The sequence below is a fragment of the Pipistrellus hanaki genome (assembly GCF_964339955.1).
Source record: "Pipistrellus hanaki genome assembly, chromosome: 15".
In the NCBI taxonomy this organism is placed as follows: domain Eukaryota; kingdom Metazoa; phylum Chordata; class Mammalia; order Chiroptera; family Vespertilionidae; genus Pipistrellus; species Pipistrellus hanaki.
Window position 1 is genome coordinate 5,908,109 of NC_140517.1, and position 21,186 is coordinate 5,929,294.

The 21,186-nt window shown below is 55.3% G+C and overlaps 2 protein-coding genes across 4 annotated transcripts; one reads left to right on the top strand and one right to left on the bottom strand.

Moving 5' to 3' along the window:
• Positions 1-417: 417 nt before the first annotated feature.
• Positions 418-15,151, bottom strand: PRSS54 (serine protease 54). 3 transcript variants are annotated; one of them, XM_084861277.1, is made up of 7 exons: positions 15,040-15,151; positions 6,985-7,189; positions 6,782-6,870; positions 6,135-6,306; positions 3,623-3,881; positions 2,428-2,559; positions 418-1,038 (listed from the first exon to the last, which is right to left on the bottom strand). In XM_084861277.1, exons 1-7 carry the CDS (start codon positions 15,050-15,052, stop codon positions 526-528), a joined length of 1,383 nt encoding a protein of 460 aa, XP_084717403.1. In that variant the 5' UTR covers positions 15,053-15,151; the 3' UTR covers positions 418-525. The 3 variants fall into 3 exon arrangements, with proteins under 3 accessions (XP_084717403.1, XP_084717401.1, XP_084717402.1); XM_084861275.1 differs by having other exon boundaries at positions 6,135-6,309; XM_084861276.1 differs by having other exon boundaries at positions 3,623-3,877; positions 6,131-6,309.
• GINS3 (GINS complex subunit 3) lies at positions 14,892-19,441 on the top strand. Its single transcript, XM_084861308.1, has 3 exons — positions 14,892-15,289; positions 16,042-16,275; positions 17,710-19,441. Exons 1-3 carry the CDS (start codon positions 15,104-15,106, stop codon positions 17,938-17,940), a joined length of 651 nt encoding a protein of 216 aa, XP_084717434.1. The 5' UTR covers positions 14,892-15,103; the 3' UTR covers positions 17,941-19,441.
• The last annotated feature ends 1,745 nt before the right edge of the window (positions 19,442-21,186 follow it).

The window sequence follows — 21,186 nt, forward strand, 5'->3', positions numbered from 1 at the left end:
GGGGGGGGAGGCAGTGAGACGGGGGGGGGGGGGCGGGCAGTGAGACGGGGGGGGGGGGGCGGACAGTGAGATGGGGGGGGGGAGGGGAGGGCAGTGAGACGGGGGGACGGGCAGTGAGACGGGGGGGGGGGGGGCGGGCAGTGAGACGGGTGGGGGGGGCAGTGAGACGGGTGGGGGGGGCAGTGAGACGGGTGGGGGGGCAGTGAGACGGGTGGGGGGGGCAGTGAGACGGGTGGGGGGGGGCAGTGAGACGGGGGGCCGGGCAGTGAGACGGGGGGCCGGGCAGTGAGACGGGGGGGGGGGGCGGGCAGTGAGACGGGGGGGCGGGCAGTGAGACGGGGGGGCGGGCAGTGAGACGGGGGGGGGGCAGTGAGATGGGGGGGGGAGGGGAGGGCAGTGAGACGGGGGAGGGGGGGGGGCCGGGCCTCGGCAGCCGCGATCAGGCGATCAGGCACCCACACGCGTGGCGGGGGCCGGCACTCAGCGTTCTGAGCCCGCTCTCCCTGGCCGGGCGGGGGGGGGGGGTTAGCTCCCAGCCTCTCTCCGGCTCCACAGGAAAACCAGCGCGGAGCACAGCCAGAGCGTGTCCCGGGGCCGGCGCCAGCCGTCCTGGCCCGACATGGCCGCGCGGCGGCCGGCCTCGGGCTCGCTGTAGTAGTCGTAGTAGGCGGGCTGGGCCTCCTCGGCCCCCGGGGAGCTGCCCAGGCCCCTCATGCCCTTCCCCGGGGCTCTGTGCCCCAGAAGGAGGTGTTCCCCGGCCGCGGGGTCCCGCTCGCGGGCTCGGGGCCCTGCGTCTCGGCGGCGGGCGCCGCCTCCTCCTCCTCCTCCTCGTCCTGGCGGCGGGCGGTACTGGTGGAACGTGGACGGGGGCAGCAGGCTGTCCGTCTGCGTCTTGGCCGTGATCCAGTCGCTGTAGTCGTCCACCTTCACGTACAGGAAGAGGCCGGGGCACTTCTCGCCGCCCTGCGTCAGGACCCCTCTCAGCACCCACAGGTCCAGCCCCTGCAGCTGGCACATGAGCGGGTTGCCCGGCTCCCCCTGTGGCAGAGGACGGAAGGCTTCAGGTCTCAAAGGACTTTTTCGTCTTTAGTTATTTTTTTTTTTAATACATTTTTATGGATTTCGGAGAGGAAGGGAGAGGGGGAGAGAGAGAGAGAGAGAGAGAGAGAGAGAGAGAGAGAGAGAGAGAGAGAGAGAGAAACATCAACAGCGAGAGAGAATCATGGATCGGCTGCCTCCCGCACGCCCCACACTGGGGATCGGTCCCACAACCCCGGCATGTGCCCTGACCGGGAATCGAACCGTGACCTCCTGGTTCCTAGGTCTACGCTCAACCACGGACCCACACCGGCCGGGCTAAGAGAACGTCTCATTGTTGACACATCCTGGTGCAATTTAAGGTTTGCTCCAGAAGTGCTTGACCCCAGTTCTCGCTGGAAATGGGGCGGATGATTGGGTGCTCTTTGCAACCTAGGCTGCCCCCGCCACCAATTTCAACAGGATGACTTTTCCTTTCCTGGTGCAAATTGTCGACTTCTGCACTTTGCCTGTAGCTTCCTGGCCTCTTTTCAGTCCTGGGACTAAATCCCTCTCCCACTTCCTCATGCCTCAAAAGTTGATATTCCTCTCCTTTCTGGCCCAGAATGGTCACCTTTTCCCCTCTCCTCTCTCTCTCTCTCTCTCTCTCTCTCTCTCTCTCTCTCTCTCGTTTCCATCCTCCATTGAAGCTGCTCGCTCGCACCCACAGTCCTGTGAGGGTCAGGGTCACGCTGGCCTAGGGTCACCCGGGCAGCAGCTGGTCCCTGCGCCTGCTCCCGGAGTCCCCTGCCCCTGTGGGAGCGGCCCCGAGGCCGCGGGAAGTCTGTCACACAGACCGCTCTCCCCCCCAGCTGTGTGGGTGGGAGCTTGGACACGTGGCTGGCTAGGTGACTCTGGCCAGTTACCTAGGTTAGAAAGTGGAATTGCCTAACCGTGTTCCCCTGACATTGGCGACTGCGCGTCCATCCTGTGGATGTTTTACTGGGCACTCGCTCTCTGCCACGTGCCAGCCAACACAGTCAGTCCCGACAGCCACGAGTCTCAAGTGACGGCCCCTGCCTCAGGAGTTCCCCGTCTCTGGAAGTGACACTGCTTCTACTCCATCAGGTTCTTTTTTTGTTTAATCCTCACCCCAGCATAATTCCCCATTGATTTTTAGAGAGAGTGGAAGGGAGGGAGAAGGAGGAGAGAGAGAGAGAGAGAGACGGAGAGAAAGAGACAGAGGGACAGAGAGTGAGAGAAACATCAATGTGAGAGAGAGAGAGACATCAATTGGTTGCTTTCCACACACGCCCTGACCTGGGCTGGGGATCGAGCCTGCAACCGAGGCACATACCCTTGACTGGGAATCGAACCCACTACCCTTCAGTCTGCCTGCCATGTCCTTACTAAGCAGACAGTATCGGTCTCCTGCTCCACGTGGCTGCCACATCCCGTTTTCTGGAACTGGTTTAGGGGACACAGGTTGATGTCTTGCACGGAGATCTTCCTCAGGATGCTCATGGTCATCTGCTCTCCTGTCTGCACCACGTACAGAGAGCCCAGCATTACCGGCCAGGAGACACTCCCGCAGCCCACGCCACCGCCGCTCACACGTCCCAACGGGGGCGAGCAGACGCCGCGCCGACAGACCCTCTTCCTCCTGGACACCGGGCCCGGGGCCCAGACTTTACTGAAAGCGACTTTTGCTTTGAACTTGAAGGTGACAATAGGCAGAGAGCATATTTATCCCTTTCCGACATCTACAGAGAGCACACGTCCTTGGTCATTTCACCAAGAAAACCAGGATGGCTTAGCCAAGAGGACGGTTCACTCTCGTTTCGGGGAGTAACGTCCCTGGCCCCCCCCCGGAACTCGCCCTGATGTCGGGTTGCCAGGTGCCTGTGCTCTTCCGGTTGTGGTCTATGTAGGACCAGGAGCAAAAAGGACCAAATGTGGGAATGGCCACGGGAAGGGCACGCACTGGGAACCTTGACTGATTAGCTGTGGGTTTCCGCCCAACTCCAGAATCTCCGAGCCACCTGCATTCTTAAGAAAAGCCTACCCTGGACTGCATGGCTCAGTGGTTGAATGTTGACCTATGACCCACCAGGTCATGGCTCAGTTCCCATCGGGGCACATACCAGGGTTGTGGGCTCGATCCCCAGTGTGAGACGTGCAGGAGGCAGCCAATCCATGATTCTCTCTCATCGCTGATGTTTCTATTTCTCCCTCTCCCTTCCTCCCTGAAATCAATAAAAGTATTTTTTATTTTCAAAAAAAGATAAGCCCGCCCTAACCATTTTTGGCACAGTGGATAGAGTGTCGGCCTGCCGATTGAAGGGTCCCGGGTTCCATTCTGGTCAAGGGCATGTACCTTGGTTGCGGGCACATCCCCAGTAGGGGGTGTGCAGGAGGCAGCTGATCCATGTTTCTCATCGATATTTCTAACTCTCTATCCCTCTCCCTTCCTCTCTGTAAAAAAAAATCAATAAAATATATATATATTTTTTAAATGCTCTAACCACTGAGCAACCCGGCCAGGGCGAGTCCGTCCCCCTCCTGCTAGCGCACACAGCCTCCGCCCGGAGAAGGAAGGCGTAACTGCAAGCGTGGGGTTCCAGCCGGCCACCCAGCAGTTGCGCGAGGCCAGCGGCATGTACAGCTTCCGGCCCAGGAAGCAGACGGGCTGCACCAGGCCGCTGAACTGCATGGCCGTGTCTGTCTTCAGGAGGGCTAGGTTGTTGGCCAGCGTCTTGCTGTCAAAGTGCTCGTGGACGATGATGGTGTTGACCGGGAACTCTTCGTGAGAGACCTCCGAGGCGTTCATCCTCGCGATCCCCACGATGGCCACGGCGTCCTTCCTGGGGGGAGAGCGAGGGGCGTCCTGAGAGGCCGAGGCGCCGAGGAGGCTGCATGCTTCCCCGTTTCCATGGTGACTGTCCTTTCCCGCTCATCTGCCCTGGGCTGAGTGTTACTCACCCTCTGCACCCAGGCCCAGGGCACCTGCCCCGCTTGCGGGCTCCATCCCCAGTAGGGGGCGTGCAGGAGGCAGCCAAGCAACGATTTTCTCTCATTATTGATGTTTCTGTCTCTCCCTCGCCCTTCCTCTCTGAAATCAGTAAACATATATTTTTTAAAAAGCAAAAAAAAAAAAAAAAAAACCTACTTGAAGACAGATTTAGACAATTCTAGAGCTGAATGGAGGAAATCCAGCAAAAGAACTGGAATCCATTAATGTGGAATCCATTATAATTTTTTACTAAATTAAGGACTTTTGAACATTTATATGTAAAAATGTAAACGTAGGCAATGATCAATGGTTTCACGTAAGCTGAAAAGAAAGAGGTTTTTAAATCTTCTGTAGAAGACTAAACATGATTTGTTTACAGCTAATCCTATAGAATAAAAGGCTAATATGCAAATTGACCTATTGCCAGAACAACTGGTCGCCATGACATACACTGGCCACCAGGGGGCAGATGCTCAGTGCAGGAGCTGCCTCCTAGCAGTCAATGTGCTCCCACAGGGGTGTGCCGCTCAGCCAGAAGCCCTGAGCAGGGCTCACAGCTGGGGAGCACAGTGACAGTGGCAGAAGCCTCTTCCGCCTCCGGGGAAGCTCTAAGGATGTTTGTTCCTCACGGAGAGTGGGCCTAAGCCATCAGTCGAACATCCCCTGAGGGCTCCCGGACTGTGAGAGGACACAGGCCAGGCTGAGGGAACCCCCCCCCAAGTGCACGAATTTTGTGCACCAGGCCTCTAGTAAATATATAAAAAACAGGATGCATAAATATGCATATGAATTGAGGGAAACATTAAAACACATATGTAACCTATTAAAATTGGCCAATGGCCCTAGCTGGTTTGGCTCAGTGGATAGAGCCTTGGCCTGCAGACTGAAGGGTCCTGGGTTTGATTTCGGTCAAGGGTGCTACATTTTAAAATAACATTCACCTGGACCACAAGGACAGCCTCAAGAAATTCCTAAACCACCACACAGGAGAACTCAGAATGAAATGGTGCGGAAAGCAGAACAAAACACTTTACCCGCTGGGTATTTTATAACTCGGTCTTTCGCAAAACCCTGGGTCAAACAGAAAAGCAAGTCAAAACAGCAGACTAGACAGAAAAGTAGCGACACCGGGAACTCCAACACAAAGCAGAAGCTCTCAAAGGGCCAGTGCTACTGGGGATGTCTGACCACGTCTTTCCCTTCTCGGTCACTCAGGCTGCAAGATGCCCGCAAGTGAGGGGCATGCCGTGGGCACGGCTCCGCCTCCTGCCGCGTTCTAGGCGCTGGGGAAAAGCCGAAAACGATGCCAACGTCCATCCTGGGATGGTGGTGGTGCAGCCGCCGGGGGATACTGTGCAGCTGGTGAAAAGAATGTTGCTCGGTGATTGAGCATCGACCTAGGAACCTGGAGGTCATGGTCCGTTTCCCGGTCGGGGCACAGGCCCGGGTTAGAGGCTTTATTTTCTGGCTTAAAAGAATGCACGTGAGCCGAAACCGGTTTGGCTCAGTGGATAAGAGCGTTGGCATGCAGACTGAAAGGTCCCGGATTCGATTCCAATCAAGGGCATGTACCTTGGTTTTGGCACATCCCCAGTAGGGGGCGTGCAAGAGGCAGCTGATCAATGATTCTCTCTCATCGATGTTTCTAACTCTCTATCCCTCTCTCTTCCTCTCTGTAAAAAAATCAATAAAATGTATTTTTTTTTAAAAAAGAATACACATTAAATGTAAACAATTTGGAAAACACAGAGCCCTTCAAAGACGCAAACAGCAATCAGGTCCCTGCACTTAAAGGCTCGCGTGTTTCCTGCACGTGGTGAAGGCCCCAGGCGAGCTTTCAAACCAGGGCTCCCACCACCGTCAGTGCCTCTGCATCCCCAGGGAAACCGACGGGAAGGGACGACCTTCCTGCAGTGGATGAGAGGCAGCGGCTGCTCCGAGGCTGGCATCTGGGGACCGAGGACCCAGGGGACCAAGGACCCAGGAGACGGAGGACCCAGGACTGGAGGCAGCACTGAGCCGGGAACAGGCCTGTCACCCCGTCTCCAGGAGTCCCCCTGCCAGGCCCCCCCAGGGCGCCCCGGGGCCCGGGCAGGGTACTAGCCTGTGCTGGAAGGCGGACGCGATGCTGAGGATCCAGAACTCGCTGAGGATGCAGCCGAACGCCAGGTGGATGTGGTGGGAGCTCTGCAGCGACACCACCCACGGGAACTCCCGCTCGCTGACCAGCCCCTCCTCGGAAGGTCCTATGTCGCTGGTTTCCTGGATGCCACAACCTGCTGAGGGGGGTGCGGGAGGCCTCACTGCTGGGGCAAGGCGGGGCTACCACCCCCACACCCGACCGCAGGCCCCCCTCCTGCTGCCCCCCACTCCGTCCGGCTCGCCATAGTGGTCACTGTGACCTCTCCCACCCCCGTTTCTCTTCCTAGTTGGGGTCCTTCCCTATGAGAAAGAGGATGGTGCCCACACAGGGGGTCGTGCTCTGCCTGGCCGCCCTGTGTCCTCCCTCGCCGGTCCCTGTGTCCCCAGGGGCCCTCTCACCCCCACCCCTGCAGAGTGGGGTGCACACTCCACCCACCTGCCCCCGCCCCCCCTCCCGCACCTCCCGGGGACAGGGCCTGGGCACGGGCATTTTTTTAAAGCTCCCGGGCCCTGGCCCGTTTGGCTCAGTGGGCAGAGCATCCGCCCGGGGACGGACGGGGCCTGCGGTCCAGGATGGGCTCCGCGGGGACGGGGAGGGCGGGCACTCACTGGCAGCGGCGTGGGAGGCGCAGAGCAGCAGCACCAAGAGCGCCCCGGTGGTCCCCGCCATCCCCAGGCGCGGCAGACACCATGGGCAGCTGCGGGAACAGCAGTGTTTCCTCCTCTCCCCGGGCGGTGCCTCCCCCAGCATCCCAGGCCCCGGTCCCTCCCGCCCTCCCCGCCCCGGCCAGCTGCAGACGGGAGGGACACACCTGTGCGGTCCGGAGGCAGGGACCAGGCGCCGGGCACCGGGACTCGGGGGGGACCCGTGAGCTGGCCCCAGGAGAGGAGGCCGCCCCTGGCCCTGCCTGTCGATCCAGCCAGGGTCCCCGCTTGCCAGAGAGTCGGGGCTCAGGAAGGGGTTGGTGTTTGGCCCGTGGAATTCAACCCTTGCCTTGACGCTGCCGCTGTCAAATGCTGCCGAGAGGAAAAAGCAGGGGGTCGGTGTGGGTCCGCCCTGGTTCCGTCCCTCCTACTGACCAGGCCCGGGTCCGGGATGCTGGGTTTAACCAGGGACGTTGCGTGGTTTTCCGTACGGAAGCCGCAGGCCTGGCATTTGGCTCCGTCGTCCCCACGATAACCCTGTGGTGCGGACACTGACTACCCCCGTTTCACAGATTCAGACACGGACCCCGGGGGGCACCGAGAAGCCCGCCCAGGGCCACGTGGCTGCCAAGCGGGGAGGCTGGAACCCAAGCTCAGGTGTGCCTGCATCCCCGCCCCTGCGGCCCAGCTGGCGTAGCGCAGGGGTTGAGCGTTGACCTGTGAACCAGGAGATCACGGTTCGATCCCCCGGTCAGGGCACCTGGCTGTGTTGCAGGCTCCATCCCCGGTGCGGGGTGTGCAGGAGGCGGCCCATCCATGATTCTCTCTCGTCGTCGTTGTTTTTCTCTCTCTCTCTCCCTCTCCCTTCCTCTCTGACATCAATAAAAATAGATTTAGCCGAAACCGGTTTGGCTCAGTGGATAGAGTGTCGGCCTGCGGACTGAAGGGTCCCAGGTTCGATTCCGGTCAAGGGCGTGTACCTTGGTTGCGGGCACATCCCCAGTGGGGGGCGTGCAGGAGGCAGCTGACCGATGTTTCTCTCTCATCCGCATTTCTAGCTCTCCATTCCTCTCTGTAAGAAAAACAATAAAATACATTTTTTAAAAATAGATTTGAGCCCCAGCCCATGCGTCCTGGCCACGCGCCTGCCTCACCTCCGGGCCTCCCCTTGCCTCAAACGACGCCCAGGAGCCGGAGGGAGCCATGGGCGCCGTTCTCAGTCACCATGGCCCTCTCCCGGCAGCGGGTGTCTCTCCGACTGTTCCCAGAGTCCGTCTGTGACCTGCTCCCGCCGAAGGAGAAATGAGCTCACTCCGACCTGCCCCGGCAGGAGCCCAGCACAGGATCCCTTCCGCCGCCGCCTCGGGAAGAATGTTCCATTGTGGCCTCACGGTTCCCATGGCGCCAGCGGGCGGACGTCTGGGCCCGGGCACTCAGGAGGAGCCAGGGGGAAAAGCCCGCCTGTTTCCTCCACTTGGCAGGGCTCTTCTGGGCGCCTGGCTGTCCCCGGGGCTGACGGAGAAGGACATCAGGGCACAGTCCCGTCCGGTCGCGGCCCTGGTGGGTCTGCCTCCTCGGCACCCGGGTTGGTGAGACTGGGCGGAGGAGCCCGCGGCCAGGGTGGGGCGGCTTTTCCAGGCCCTGCCAACATCTTCCTCCTACTCCCAGCCTGGCTTCCTGGGCGGCTCAAACCTTTTTTTTATATGAAGTGAATTCTTTTTTTTAAATATATTTATATATTTTAAAAACATATTTTATTGATTTTTTTTTTTTTACAGAGAGGAAGAGAGAGGGATAGAGTTAGAAACATCGATGAGAGAGAATCATCCATCAGCTGCCTCTTGCACACCCTCTGCTGGGGATGTGCCCGCCACCAAGGGACATGCCCTTGGCTGGGAATCGAACCTGGGACCCTTCAGTCCACAGGCCAACGCTCTATCCACTGAGCCAAACCGGTTTGGGCAATTATATTTATATTTTTAATTGATTTCAGAGAGGAAGGGAGAGGGCAGAGAGAGAGAGAGAGACATTATGATAAGAGAGAATCATGGATCGGCCTCCTCCCGCACGGCACACGGGGGACGGAGCCCACAACCCGGGCGTGTGCCCTGACGGGGAATGGAACCGTGACCTCCTGGTTCACAGGTCGACACTCAGCCACGGAGCCGCGCCGGCCGGGCCTCGGCCCAGCTGTCTTCAGCGGCTTCAAAGCAGGCTCCCCGAAGGCGCTGTCAAACCGTGGGGCCCAGGGGCGGGGGGAGGAGCGGCCTCGGGTTCAGCACAAACGCCAGGACGGAGGAAAGTGCTGAGAGAGAGAACCGGGCTGCCTCCGAGGAGGACAGAAGAGGCCGAGGCGAGGCAGGCATGCATGCGCTCTGAAGATTTCTGAGGCAGGAGGGCCCTGGGAGGTTTGGATTTTACCTTCAAACGTTAGACAAGAGAGACCTCCCGGCCCAGGGTAGGGTCTCCGATGCAGCGTTCATCACAGCGGCCAAGAGGGAGAAGCAACTCAAGTGAAGAGATTAAAAAAAAAAAAAGTGGTGTAGACACACAATGGAAGATTATTTGGCCTTCAAAAAACGAGGACATCTTATCACATGCTACAACATCATCACACATCCCTCGTCCGGGAAGGTCCAGCCAGCCCTAGCTGGTGTGGCTCAGTGGATAGAGCGTCGGCCTGCAGACTGAAGGGTCCCGGGTTTGATTCCAGTCAAGGGCACATGCCTGGGTTTCAGATTCAGTCCCCAGAGTGGGGCTTGCAGGAGGCAGCCGATGAATGATTCTCGCTCATCATTGATGTTTCTCTCTCTCCCTCTCCCTTCCTCTCTGAAATCAAGAAAATTAAAAAAAAATAAAAAAAAAGTCCAGCGAGTGAAAACTTGATTCCATCCCAGCCGCCAGGCCAAATGCCTCCCTGGCGTTGGTGTGCGACGATCATTTCTGCCGCTAGGTGGCGCTCTTGCTGCGACAATCTACATTCATGGTTTCTCTAAGGGGCAGCCAGCTGGGGGCACTCAAGAAAATAAATGATAACGTGAAAAAGGGCCTCTAGGCTCAAGATTCCTTGGCAGAGAATTTGCAAACAGCAAGAGAGAACAAAAAAAAAAATGCTCAAAAGCAAACGTGTTTTCCCTGGTTCCTGATCACTGTTTTTAGAAAGAACTGGGTTTAGAAAAAAAAACCCTACCTGCCCTCATTAACACATTGAAAATGTTCGAACTTAAATGACAGGGCTGGTGTTTTCTCTTTACTGCGTTGGTGTCAGCTGGCTTCGTCATCGATCTCGTTTTCCTAGGCAGCTGGGCAGCTGGACCGTCTTTCAACGAACCCTCAAAGCAGAGGCTGCACAGCCTGACTGGCCCCTCAGGAAAGTGTCTGTCTGCGGGGTCACCGCCCTGGGTGACAGCCTTAGACCATTGCTCCTGCGTCACTGAAACTTGGGGTTCCAGCTGCTCTTCGGTTTCCCTTGCAGCATCTTACTGGGGGGAAGGGGTGTGAACCCAGGAGACTCATGAGCCTAGGTGCCTGTTTCTGCCCAGAGCTCAAAGGTATGATTCTATTTGATAGAAACTCTGTCGCTGTCAAAACAAACAAAAGACCCTTAAAAGCCAGGGATTTCACAAAGACCCAGGGACATCAAGTGGCCGTGGATTACACTTCAACGCTCTCTGTTTCTTAAAAACTTGGGTTTTTAAAAATTGATTTAAGAGAGAGAGGAAGGGAGAAGGAGAGAAACTTCAATGTGTGAGACACTGGTCGGCTGCCTCCTGCATGCCCCTTACAGGGGATCGGCCAGCAACCTGGGCATGTGCCCTGACCCCGAATGGAACTGACAGCCTTTAGGTGCATGGGACCACGCTCAACCAACCGAGCCACACCAGCCAGGACTCAGTCACATTTTAGAGGTTGGAGATGAAAATTAAAATGACTTTTTTCTTTTTTCTTGATGTTGCAAGCTATCAGAGTTCAAGAAAAACAAGTGTAATATATCCTTCATCTGTAGGTAGCAATGTCTCTACTATCAGCGATATCTTTATGACCGGGAGATCATTAGGCATAATCTTTTTACAAAACATTTTTAGAATTTTTTTACTTTGTAATATTTCAAGCATTAGCCCATTAGCCCCTTCCTTTCCAGCTGAGTAATTCTGAAATAAATAAATAAATAAATAAAACAAAATTTAAAAATAAATCCAGACCATAAAAAAATTATAATAGAAAAATAAAGTTATGATACCTCCTGTAAAACACCCCCCAAGGAATTCTAGGAGCATCCATGGGGCCCTAAAAAATAAATAGGCAACTAAGAAACAAATAAAAAGCAGCTTCCTGTTTATGAAGATGAAAGACATTGAATGCCATATCCTACAGAACATGGTGTGGTAAACCTGTCCATCAAATGATGTAAGAGTGTTTACATTATATAGGCAGAGGGTGAGAAGGTGAAATAAACAGTGATACCTTGAGTCTGAAGAAGAGAAGCTTTTTAATTATTTTAAAAGCAATGATGAGCCCGGCCGGCGTGGCTCAGTGGCTGAGTGTCGACCTATGAACCAGGAGGTCAGGGTTCGATTCCCGGTCAGGACACATGCCCAGATTATGGGCTCCATCCCCAGTAGGGGACCTGCAGGAGGCAGCCCATCAATGATTCTCTCTCATCACTGATGTTTCTCTCTCTCTCTCCCTCCCTCTCTAAAATCAATAAAAATATATTTTAAAAAAATTTTAAAGCAATGTTGCAATGACAGAAATGACAAACTAGGAAATGAGAGACAATATGACATGCACATAGTCTAGGGGCTAACAAAGCGAGAAGACCAAGTTAGAAGTTTTCGCCGAAATCGAACATATTAAGGGAATCCGAGTAAACAAAGGAATGGATAACTACCCACTTGTGAGCACACAGCCGTGACAGCTGCTGGCTCTAAAATTAGGAAGAGAGACACGAAATTTTCGGAGCATCACGAAGGCTCACCCACCAGCACCTTTCTGAAGGGCTTTAACCCCTAAACCAACACAAAGCATACCCGGCCATTGCTAGGTGGGCCCCGGCGGCTGGCTGCTCACTTCCCCAAACCTCCATGCTTCCTGAGTCCAGGGCCATTTCCTACAGGGGGCCGCCCTGCAGCCACAGCTCAAATGAAAACCAAGGACAGAGAACCCGGCCGCCATGGCTCCATGGCTGAGTGGTGACCTATGAACCAGGAGTGTCACCAGTTCGATTCCCAGTCAGGGCACATGCCCGGGTTTCAGGCTCAATCCCAGTAGGGAGCGTGCAGGAGGCAGCCGATCGATGATTCTCTGTCGTCATTGAAGCTTCTCTCTCTCTCTCTCTCCCTCCCTCTCCCACTCTCCCTTCCTTTCTGAAATCAATAAAATATATTACAAATAAAAACCATGCAGTGTTTGTAAGCCTGAGGTTTGTTGCTCCCCTAGTGTTTTGTGCATTATTTCTAAATGTGCTAGCTGCCAAAGGTATCGCTTTTCTCTCTATATATATATATATTTTCATGCTGCATTGCTTGCAGGAAACCCGAATGCTCAGTTCCTGGCACTGAACGCGTTTTTCTGGAACTGCTGTCAGCTCAGCCACGGAGGCTTCATGGCCGCCCTCGGCAGCATGGCTTGTTGGGTGACAGACCCAGAACAGTGGGCTCGGGGAGGTGGCGTGTTCTATTTGCAGCGGCTTCCCTGCAGCTGAGCGCTCACAGCTCTGAGCATCTCTCAGGCCTGGAATAGCTTAGATCTTTGGTGCACTGGAGGAGGGGGAAGGAAAAAAGATTTTTAAAAAATAATGATAAATACTTGCCTGGCCAGGGTGGCTCAGTGGTTGAGTATCAACCTGTGAACCAGGAGGTCACGGTTTGATTTCCCAGTCCGGGCACATGCCTGGGTTGTGTGTACAGTCCCTGATTAGGGCATGTAGGGAGGCAGTCAATCAATGTCTCTCTCTCTCTCTCTCTCTCTCTCTCTCTCTCTCTCTCTCTCTCTCTCATCAATAAACATATCCGCAGGTGAGGATAAAAAACTAGCTTAAATATGATAAAAGAAGAAACTTTCATGTAACTGCCTCTCAATAGATGCCTCCTAACTTCCAGGCTGCTGTCTCCACGGGACTGCCGACCTGCCTGCCCAGCGGCTCCTGGACTCCAAGAATGCCGAACTGAACACCTCTTCTGCCTCACACCGCCCCTATTCCGGTGCCCTGTGCACCTGTTACTAACACTTCACCCACCTGCCAACCTGATTAAGCACTCGCGTCACCCTGCACCCCTCTCGATCCTTCCTTCCTACATCCAATCCGCTGCCAGGTGCTGCCCACGGAGCAGCTTCACAGCCGTCTGCCCACATCGTCTCTCCCTTCTCCGCACGGCCGGGCTTCCCTTCCCCGAGCTCGGCCTCGGGTCAGTACCCGTCCCAACGCTCCACGCGTTTCCTCCCATTTCCCCGCGGGTCAGCCCCGCCGCCTCGGAGTGACAGCACCCACAGCGCCCCCCGCTTTGGCCCTGGCTTCCCCACGGCCCTGTGGTGACGATCCCGGACTCCGATCATGGAGGTGACCTTCATTGTGGAGGTGATGGCCATGGTCGTCCGAAGGAGAACGTGGCCCAGAACCCTGGGTGTGGTTTCTCGGGGAGGGAGCGGACGAGGCGGCGTAGGCAAGTGGGAGCAAGCGTAGGTCTGCACGGTTTAAAGAACGTTGGACTCTGGGCGGTCAAGGTGGTCTCTAATTGTCCGGCACTTGACCTTGGGGTGATTTAGGGCCAGGGAACCTTAAAGACTTAGATAAAGGAAGGGGTTTAGATATGGTAAGGTGACCAGACAGTCCCGATTTTTAACCATTTGTCCTGCGTCTTTTTTAAAACACCGCGGGACGCGGGACAAATGGTTAAAAATCGGGACTGTCCCGCCAAAACCGGGACATCTGGTCATCTTAGCAGAAGGACTTCGGATTGGTGGGCTTGAACAGGAAAGGCGTATTCGCAGGCAAGGTGCTTGTGACTCTACCAATTAGCTCATCCGGGGAGGGGCAGTTCAGCCTGAGGGCCCCAAGGCTCCGAGATGTCAGAGTACACAAGACAGAAAAAAAAGTGTAAAAACATGAATACACATCTCTCTTCCCATGAACCCTTTGCTCAGTCCTAGTGGCCCCAGAAAAATGCCCTTTCATGGGAAAACAGCTCTGTAGTGCCTCTCTCCACATGCCCGCCCCATGTAGTCCTGAGTATCACCCCCAGGTCTGGGCCCATGACCCCTTCCCTGCCCGCACCAGACCAGGGCTGGTACCTGACACAGGTGCCCAATCTACAGGGTGGCTGGCGAACCATGACCCTGGCGCTCTGCCTCCAGAAGAGGCGCTGACCCAATCGGATTCCCTCTTAAAGATTTACGTTAAGAGCCACACAAGGAGCCTGCCAGTTTCCTTCGCGCAACAAGAGTCACATAGATGCCCTAGCTCATTTGACTCAGTGGACAGAGCGTCGGCCTGCAGACTGAAGGGCCCCAGGTTCGATTCCGGCCAAGGGCACATGCCCGGGTTGCGGGCTCGATCCCCAGTAGGGGGTGTATAGGAGGCAGCCTATCCATGATTCTCATCATTGATGTTTCTATCTCTCTATCCCCTCTCCCTTCCTCTCTGAAATCAATAAAGAAATATATAAAATAAATAAATTAAATTAAAAAAAAGTCACGAAGATGCACAGTGACAACACCGGTCAGCAGGTCTGATGGGGTCAGGCCTGGGATGGGAGGGCTCCAGACCGCCTTTCTTTAGGCTCCCAAACGCGTCCAGGGTTCTTCATTTCATACACACATTGACAGGAACCCATAAACACAACCTATTCTAGTGCAACCGCATCCTGCGGCTTTCATAGGCATCCCCAGCTTCTGTGTCCTCTGGGCTACGCTCGCGAGAAAACTTGAGAGGTCGGACCCTCTCCCAGCGCCCGCGCCCCCCGGCCCCGCCCTCCCGGCCCCGCCCTCCCGGCCCCGCCCTCCCGGCCCCGCCCTCCCGGCCCCGCCCTCCCGGCCCCGCCCTCCCGGCCCCGCCCTCCCGGCCCCGCCCGGGACTAGACCTGATCGATTGCTTCTGCCTAGGCCGGCCCTCCGATCGACTGCTCCGGCCTGGCCCGCCCCGGGCGCGGGAAAACAGTTTCCATCCGGCTGGGCGGCCCTAGCGACCCATTCAACCTGCACAATCCCGACCAGCCTCGGCTTACTTTTCCTCTGCATCCCTGGCTCCCTGAGGTCTCCCGAGTCACACGCGTGGAAGCGACCGCCGCCATGTCCGAGGCTTACTTCCGGGTGGAGTCGGGTGCGCTGGGGCACGAGGAGAACTTTCTTTCCCTGGACGACATCTTGATGTCCCACGAGAAGCTCCCGGTGCGCACAGAAATCCCCATTCCACGCCTCGGCCTTTTCTTCCCGGAGCGGAGCGGAGGGGCCGACACCGACAACACCATCCCTCAGGTAAGCCTCCCACCTGGCTCGGCTCTGCGCGGGAAAACTACAATTCCCAGGGGGCCTTGCGACCCTGGGGCTGCGCGTCTCTCCGGGCGCGCTGGCCTTCTGGGATTTGTAGTTTTAGGGACAGACAAGGGGTCGTACTCGCCTAGCAATCTATCCGCGGTGGTCTCCTCCCCTAGCTCGGGCCACTTGTACGGAGACTAAATTTATCCCAGGTCGCCAGGCTCCCTCCAACACGGATTTCATTTTTTGAAACTACAAATTCAGCAGTGTTTTCCATCGTTCCCTTACCCTCAACATGCCTTAGGATTGGCTCCTATACTGAAAAACAACAGCTTTGGGTTCTGGAAGAGCATGTCATGCGTCTGGGACCTACCCATTGCTAGATTCTCCCCTGCATCATGATGATGGTATCAGCAACCATTGCCTGAAGGCTTTGGTGCCAGCCTGGATGGGGTGGGGAGAGTGTATTTTTCTATGTACTAGCTCTTTAATTCCTCAAGAACCTTGTAACGAGGCATTATTACATGCAAGGAAACTGAAGCCCCGAGAAGTTTGGAAGCTTGGCCAGGGTCCCGCTGTAGGTGGTGAGCTGGGATTCGAACCTGGGGCCATATGACTTCACATACACGTGTGTCCCGAAGAGAACAGGCAGTATTGCTCACGCAATGCACATTTTCCTTTTTTGCCACACACACACACACACACATTGACTGTGTCATCGTTCTTCAACTCTCCCTTCCTGTCTGACGCAGGGCTCAAAGCTGGAGCTCCCGTTGTGGCTGGCCAAAGGACTTTTTGACAACAAGCGGCGGATCCTCTCCGTGGACCTTCCCAAGATCTACCGAGAGGGTTGGAGGACTGTGTTCAGCGCAGATGCCAACGTGGTGGACCTCCACAAAATGGGGCCCCACTTCTACGGGTTTGGCTCCCAGCTCCTGCATTTTGACAGCCCAGAGAACCCAGACATCTCCCAGTCTCTCCTCCAGGCAAGTCATTGCTGTGGAAACCTGTGGCACCGCACATGCCTCAGGAGCCAGCTTTGGCTGCCACCAGACGTCACTCTGACCCAGGGGAATTTATGGCATATACAACGGGTGTGTTATTATTCTAGGCCAGCCAACAGTTAGACTGCATTTGCCAAACACACACACACACACACAAATAGGACTTGTCTACTTTAATTCATATTTGCTTGCTAAGAGTTGGGGGGTAGCAGAAAGTCCTGGAAAGAAGAGGTGATGGTTGATTGCAGGCGTCAGGCACTTAAGTACACAGTCACAGCCCAGCCCAGGGCCGAAGGTCTGAAGGTTCCTGCCGTAAATACATCTGGTATTTGGTTATTTGTTCCCTTTCCTTGCTCTGGGGTTAAGGCCCGGCTCTGCTCCAAAAGAGACGTGGTCAAGCTACTTGACCTCTCTAGGCATCAATTATTTTTTTTTAATATATTTTATTGATTTTTTACAGAGAGGAAGAGAGAGGGATAGAGTTAGAAACATCAATGAGAGAGAATCATCGATCAGCTGCCTCCTGCACACCCCCTTGGGGATGTGCCCGCAACCAAGGTACATGCCCTTGACTGGAATCGAACCTGGGACCTTTCAGTCCCCAGGCCAACGCTCTATCCACTGAGCCAAACCGGTTTCGGCCAATTCTTCACCTGTAAAAGGGGGTGATAATAGTGCTAAAGATGCAGAATAGTAGTGAGCGTATGTGGAGTCATTTAATAAATGGTAACTGTTATCATTGGCCATGGACATAACAGTGTTATGCATATGTGTTACCATCCTTTATGCTGGAATAACCTTACTTTAACTTCCGTGATTACGTTTTACGGCATTCTGTTAAAACTAGAAGAAACCACCCTCTCTACCTGTTGTTTTACTTCCTCGTTTCTGGCTTAATAAGAACACACTGTCACCTGGGCTGTTCTGACACCCTCCATGGGGCGTGAAGGTCGTTTGGCCTGACATTTACCAGCGCTGTTTCTCATGTGATAGTTAAAAAAAAAGAAAACAGCCCTAACCGGTTTGGCTCAGTGGATAGAGCCTCTGCCTGCAGACTCAAGGGTCACAGGTTCGATTCCGGTCAAGGGCATGTACCTTGGTTGCGGGCACATCCCCAATGGGGAGTGTGCAGGAGGCAGCTGATGGATGTTTCTAACTCTCTATCCCTCTCCCCTCCTCTCTGTAAAAAAATCAATAAAATATATTTTTTGAGAAAAAAAAAACACACACACAAAAAACTGTTGCCATCCTCTCAGAAAAAGAAGTCAATGCACAGACATAAACAGGTTGAGCTTCTGAAGCTCTTCTAAGCAGACCTCATTGATGACTCTCTCTCCCTCTCCCTCTCTCAAACCAGTGAAAACGTACACGTAGTTAAAAAGCGGCTCTGGTTTCTCTCGCCCCCTCCCCCTCCAGACATTTATCGGGCGCTTTCGCCGCATCATGGACTCCTCCCAGAACGCGTACAACGAGGACACCTCGGCCCTGGTCGCCCGGCTGGACGAGATGGAGCGGGGCTTGTTCCAGGCGGGGCAGCGAGGCCTGAACGGCTTCCAGTGCTGGGAGAAGGGGCAGGCTTCCCAGATCACGGCGTCCAGCCTGGTCCAGAGCTACAAGAAGAGGAAGCTCGCCGACACGGAGAACTGACGGCCGGCGGGACCCGGCGGCGGCGCCCCTCGCGGACTCATCCCCGGGCGGCCTTGGCAATGGCTCCTTCCCCGCAGCCGCCTCGGGGGCGGCGCCATCGGGTTGGGCTGGGACGTGCTGGAGGGGGCCCCTGGCCCTGGAAGCCTTCCGGGACGGTCCCTCCCTGCTGAGCAGCCACCAAGCCCTCTGCCCATAAAGACAGGAAGACCGTGCTGCAGGAGAGTTGGCACTGGAGCCCTTGTGCCTGGAAGGGAGGGACCTGTCGGCCCGGGATGCCCACTCCCCCTCGCTCAGAGCCATCCGGGTCTGTTCTCAGAATGTCCTCTTGCTCGGAGTCGCTTCCTCTTCTTGGTTGTGCCAAGGGCAGCACCGCCAGGATGCTGGACGTGTACATCTCTCTTGCCCCCCACCCCCTGCCTGTGGGGAGTTACCCCAGTTTCCACAAACAGCCCTGACGCAGAAGGAAGGATGCCCAGCCAGCGTAGCTCAGTGGTTGAGCATTGACCTGTGAACCAGGAGATGGCAGTTCGATGCCTGGTTCAGGGCTCAGGCTGGGGGTTTCAGGCTCCAGTCCCCAGGTGGGGGCGTGCAGGAGGCAGAGGATCAGTGATTCTCTCTCATCATTGATCTTTCTCTCCCGCTCCCACCATCTCCCTCTGCAATCAATAAAAATATTTTTTTTTAAAAAAGAGAGAGAATAAGGAAGGAAACGGGAAAGGCAGGCGAATGGCGTGGGTTTTACTAAAGAGGAGACGGTGCTTCCTCCAGGGTGACCAGGAATTCACGGAATTCTACCTCCAGGGAAGGTGGCTGCACGGAGATCTGTACAGCATCTCAGTGATCCCATCCCCGCCCTGGAAGAGCTGTCAGTGGTCCAGTGGCAGCGTCGTCCATAACCTGTGCTCTTATTCCAAGAAACTGGAACTTTGGGGGAGCTGGTCAGGAGGAGCCCCTGTTGGAGGAGCGTATTTACAGGCCACGTGGCCGTGGGCATGAGGCCGTGGTTATGCGTTCTCTTCAGTCCATTTTGCACATCTTGACACCGAGGCTTCCCGAGCGGCTCCTGAGAATCTAAGCAACACTTCCTCCCGGAGATCCAGGCGGGAGCCTCGGGCCGAGCAGGGGACAGCAGTCCTGGGGCCCCCGGCCTGCTGGAAGGGCAGCGGTCCCGCCCCCCCCACCGCACCCCCACAACCGGGGAAACTGCCTTTGTCGCGGGACACGAGGTCAGGCATCCAGACCGCAGACGTCTCGGTGCCAGCTGAGAATGGCGGGAGGGCTTTTCAAACGCCCGTTTTAAGACGGATCCCGTGTTTTTAATCGTTTGATTTCGGTGCTAAATAAACGACCCGCTTTGCACGTGGATACAGTCTGTGTGTGAGCTCTCTTCCCGTCACTCGAGTATTTCAGCTGATAAGGTGGACCCTCCCAGGCTTCTGTCTGTGATCGGATTTGACAAAAATGCCCGGAGGGAGCCATGTTTTAGCAACTGCTCTCTTGTTTGCACGATTCATAAATAGGGAGATGCTGGGTCCCACAGAGGTGGGACTCTTGCATGGCGACCACGGCATTTTGTGAACGTGTTGATTGATTTTAGAGAGAAAAAGGAAAGGGGAGACGGGGAGAGAAGCATTGAGCTGTTCCCTGCCCACTAACCTCCCTCTAGGTCAGTGGCGCGACCCTTGAATACAGCTCCTCATGTTGTGGTGAAACCCCCAACCATAAAATTATTATTATTTTTTTTTTCTTTTTTTTTTTTAAACTTATTTTTTTAAATATATTTTATTGATTTTTTACAGAGAGGAAGAGAGAGGGACAGAGAGCTAGAAACATCTATGAGAGAGAATCATCGATCAGCTGCCTCCTGCACACCTCCCAACAGAGATGTGCCCAAAACCAAGGTACATGCCCTTGAGCGGAATCGAACCCGAGACCTTTCAGTCCCCAGGCCGACGCTCTATCCACTGAGCCAAACCGGTCTCGGCCATAAAATTATTTTCTTTGCTACTTCATCACTGTGATTTTTCTGCTGTTCTGAATCATAACGTAAGCATCTGATACGCAGGATGTCTTAGGGGACCCCTGTGAAAGGGTCGTTCGACTCCCACAGGCTGAGAGCCGCTGCTCTAGGTCCTGAGCATCCCTCCCGTCACCGGGGACAGGGTCTGAAGGCCGGTGCGGAGGAGGCCCCCCCAGAAGCCAGAGGTCAAGGTCAAGTCAACTACAGGGAGCACCATTCCATTCATTAAGCTTTATTTCAGGGGTCCTCAAACTTTTTAAAGTGGACGCCAGATCACGGTCCCTCAGAGAGCTGGAGGGCCGGACTATATGGACTGCTAATTCCTACTGTAACACCTCGGCTGCGCTCACTGCCCAAAAAACCTGGCGGGCCGGATCAGACTCCTCTGCGGGCCGCATGTGGCCCGCGGGCCGTAGTTTGAAGACCCCTGCTTTATTTGAAGATAAGTTTAGATTTCTGGAACCGTTCGTGGTAAAGATAGCACAGGGCGTTCCCACATACCCCTCCCCAGCTCTCCCCATCACATCACAGCCGGACATCAAACACTTCACCGCGCCACAGGCTTTATTCGGATGTCACCAGATTTCACCCTCCTGTCCGTTTCCTGTTCCAGAATCCAGTCCGGCGTTGCAGTTAGGGGGGCTATCGTTTTTGAAGCAAAGCAGAGCATCCGCCTTCCCTATGTTAACTCCAGACGTTAAAGCTCATCGCTGCTGGCCTGGCTCAGCGGTTGAGCATCGGCCTATGAACCAGGAGGTCACGGTTCGATTCCCAGTAAGGGCACATGCCCCGTTTGTGGACTCCATCCCCAATGGGGGGCGGGGGTGCAGGAGGCAGCCAATCCATGATTCTCATTGATGTTTCTATCCCTCTCTGTTCCTCTCTGAAATGAATAAAAATATATATATTTTTTAAAGACGAAGTTGAGCTGATCGGAAAGGATTCCCTGCCTAGGGGTGGGTGACTGGAGCCAACGAGGGCCTCCCCAGGAGCACGCTGCTGCTAAGCTGGAGGGAAAGGAAAGGATATTTGCATTCCCCTGACAATGAAACTGCCCCGTTACTTGCATCGGGCAGAGAAGGGCCTCTGATTCATTCGCCTTAAACCTTTCGGCATTCTCTCTCTCTGGAAGCAGCCCTTGCCTTCCTCCCCTTTCTCATCTGGCACAGCCCAGCTGATCCTCTGGGTGTCTGGAGGAGTTTCACATGAGCACGGCTTTCCACGCC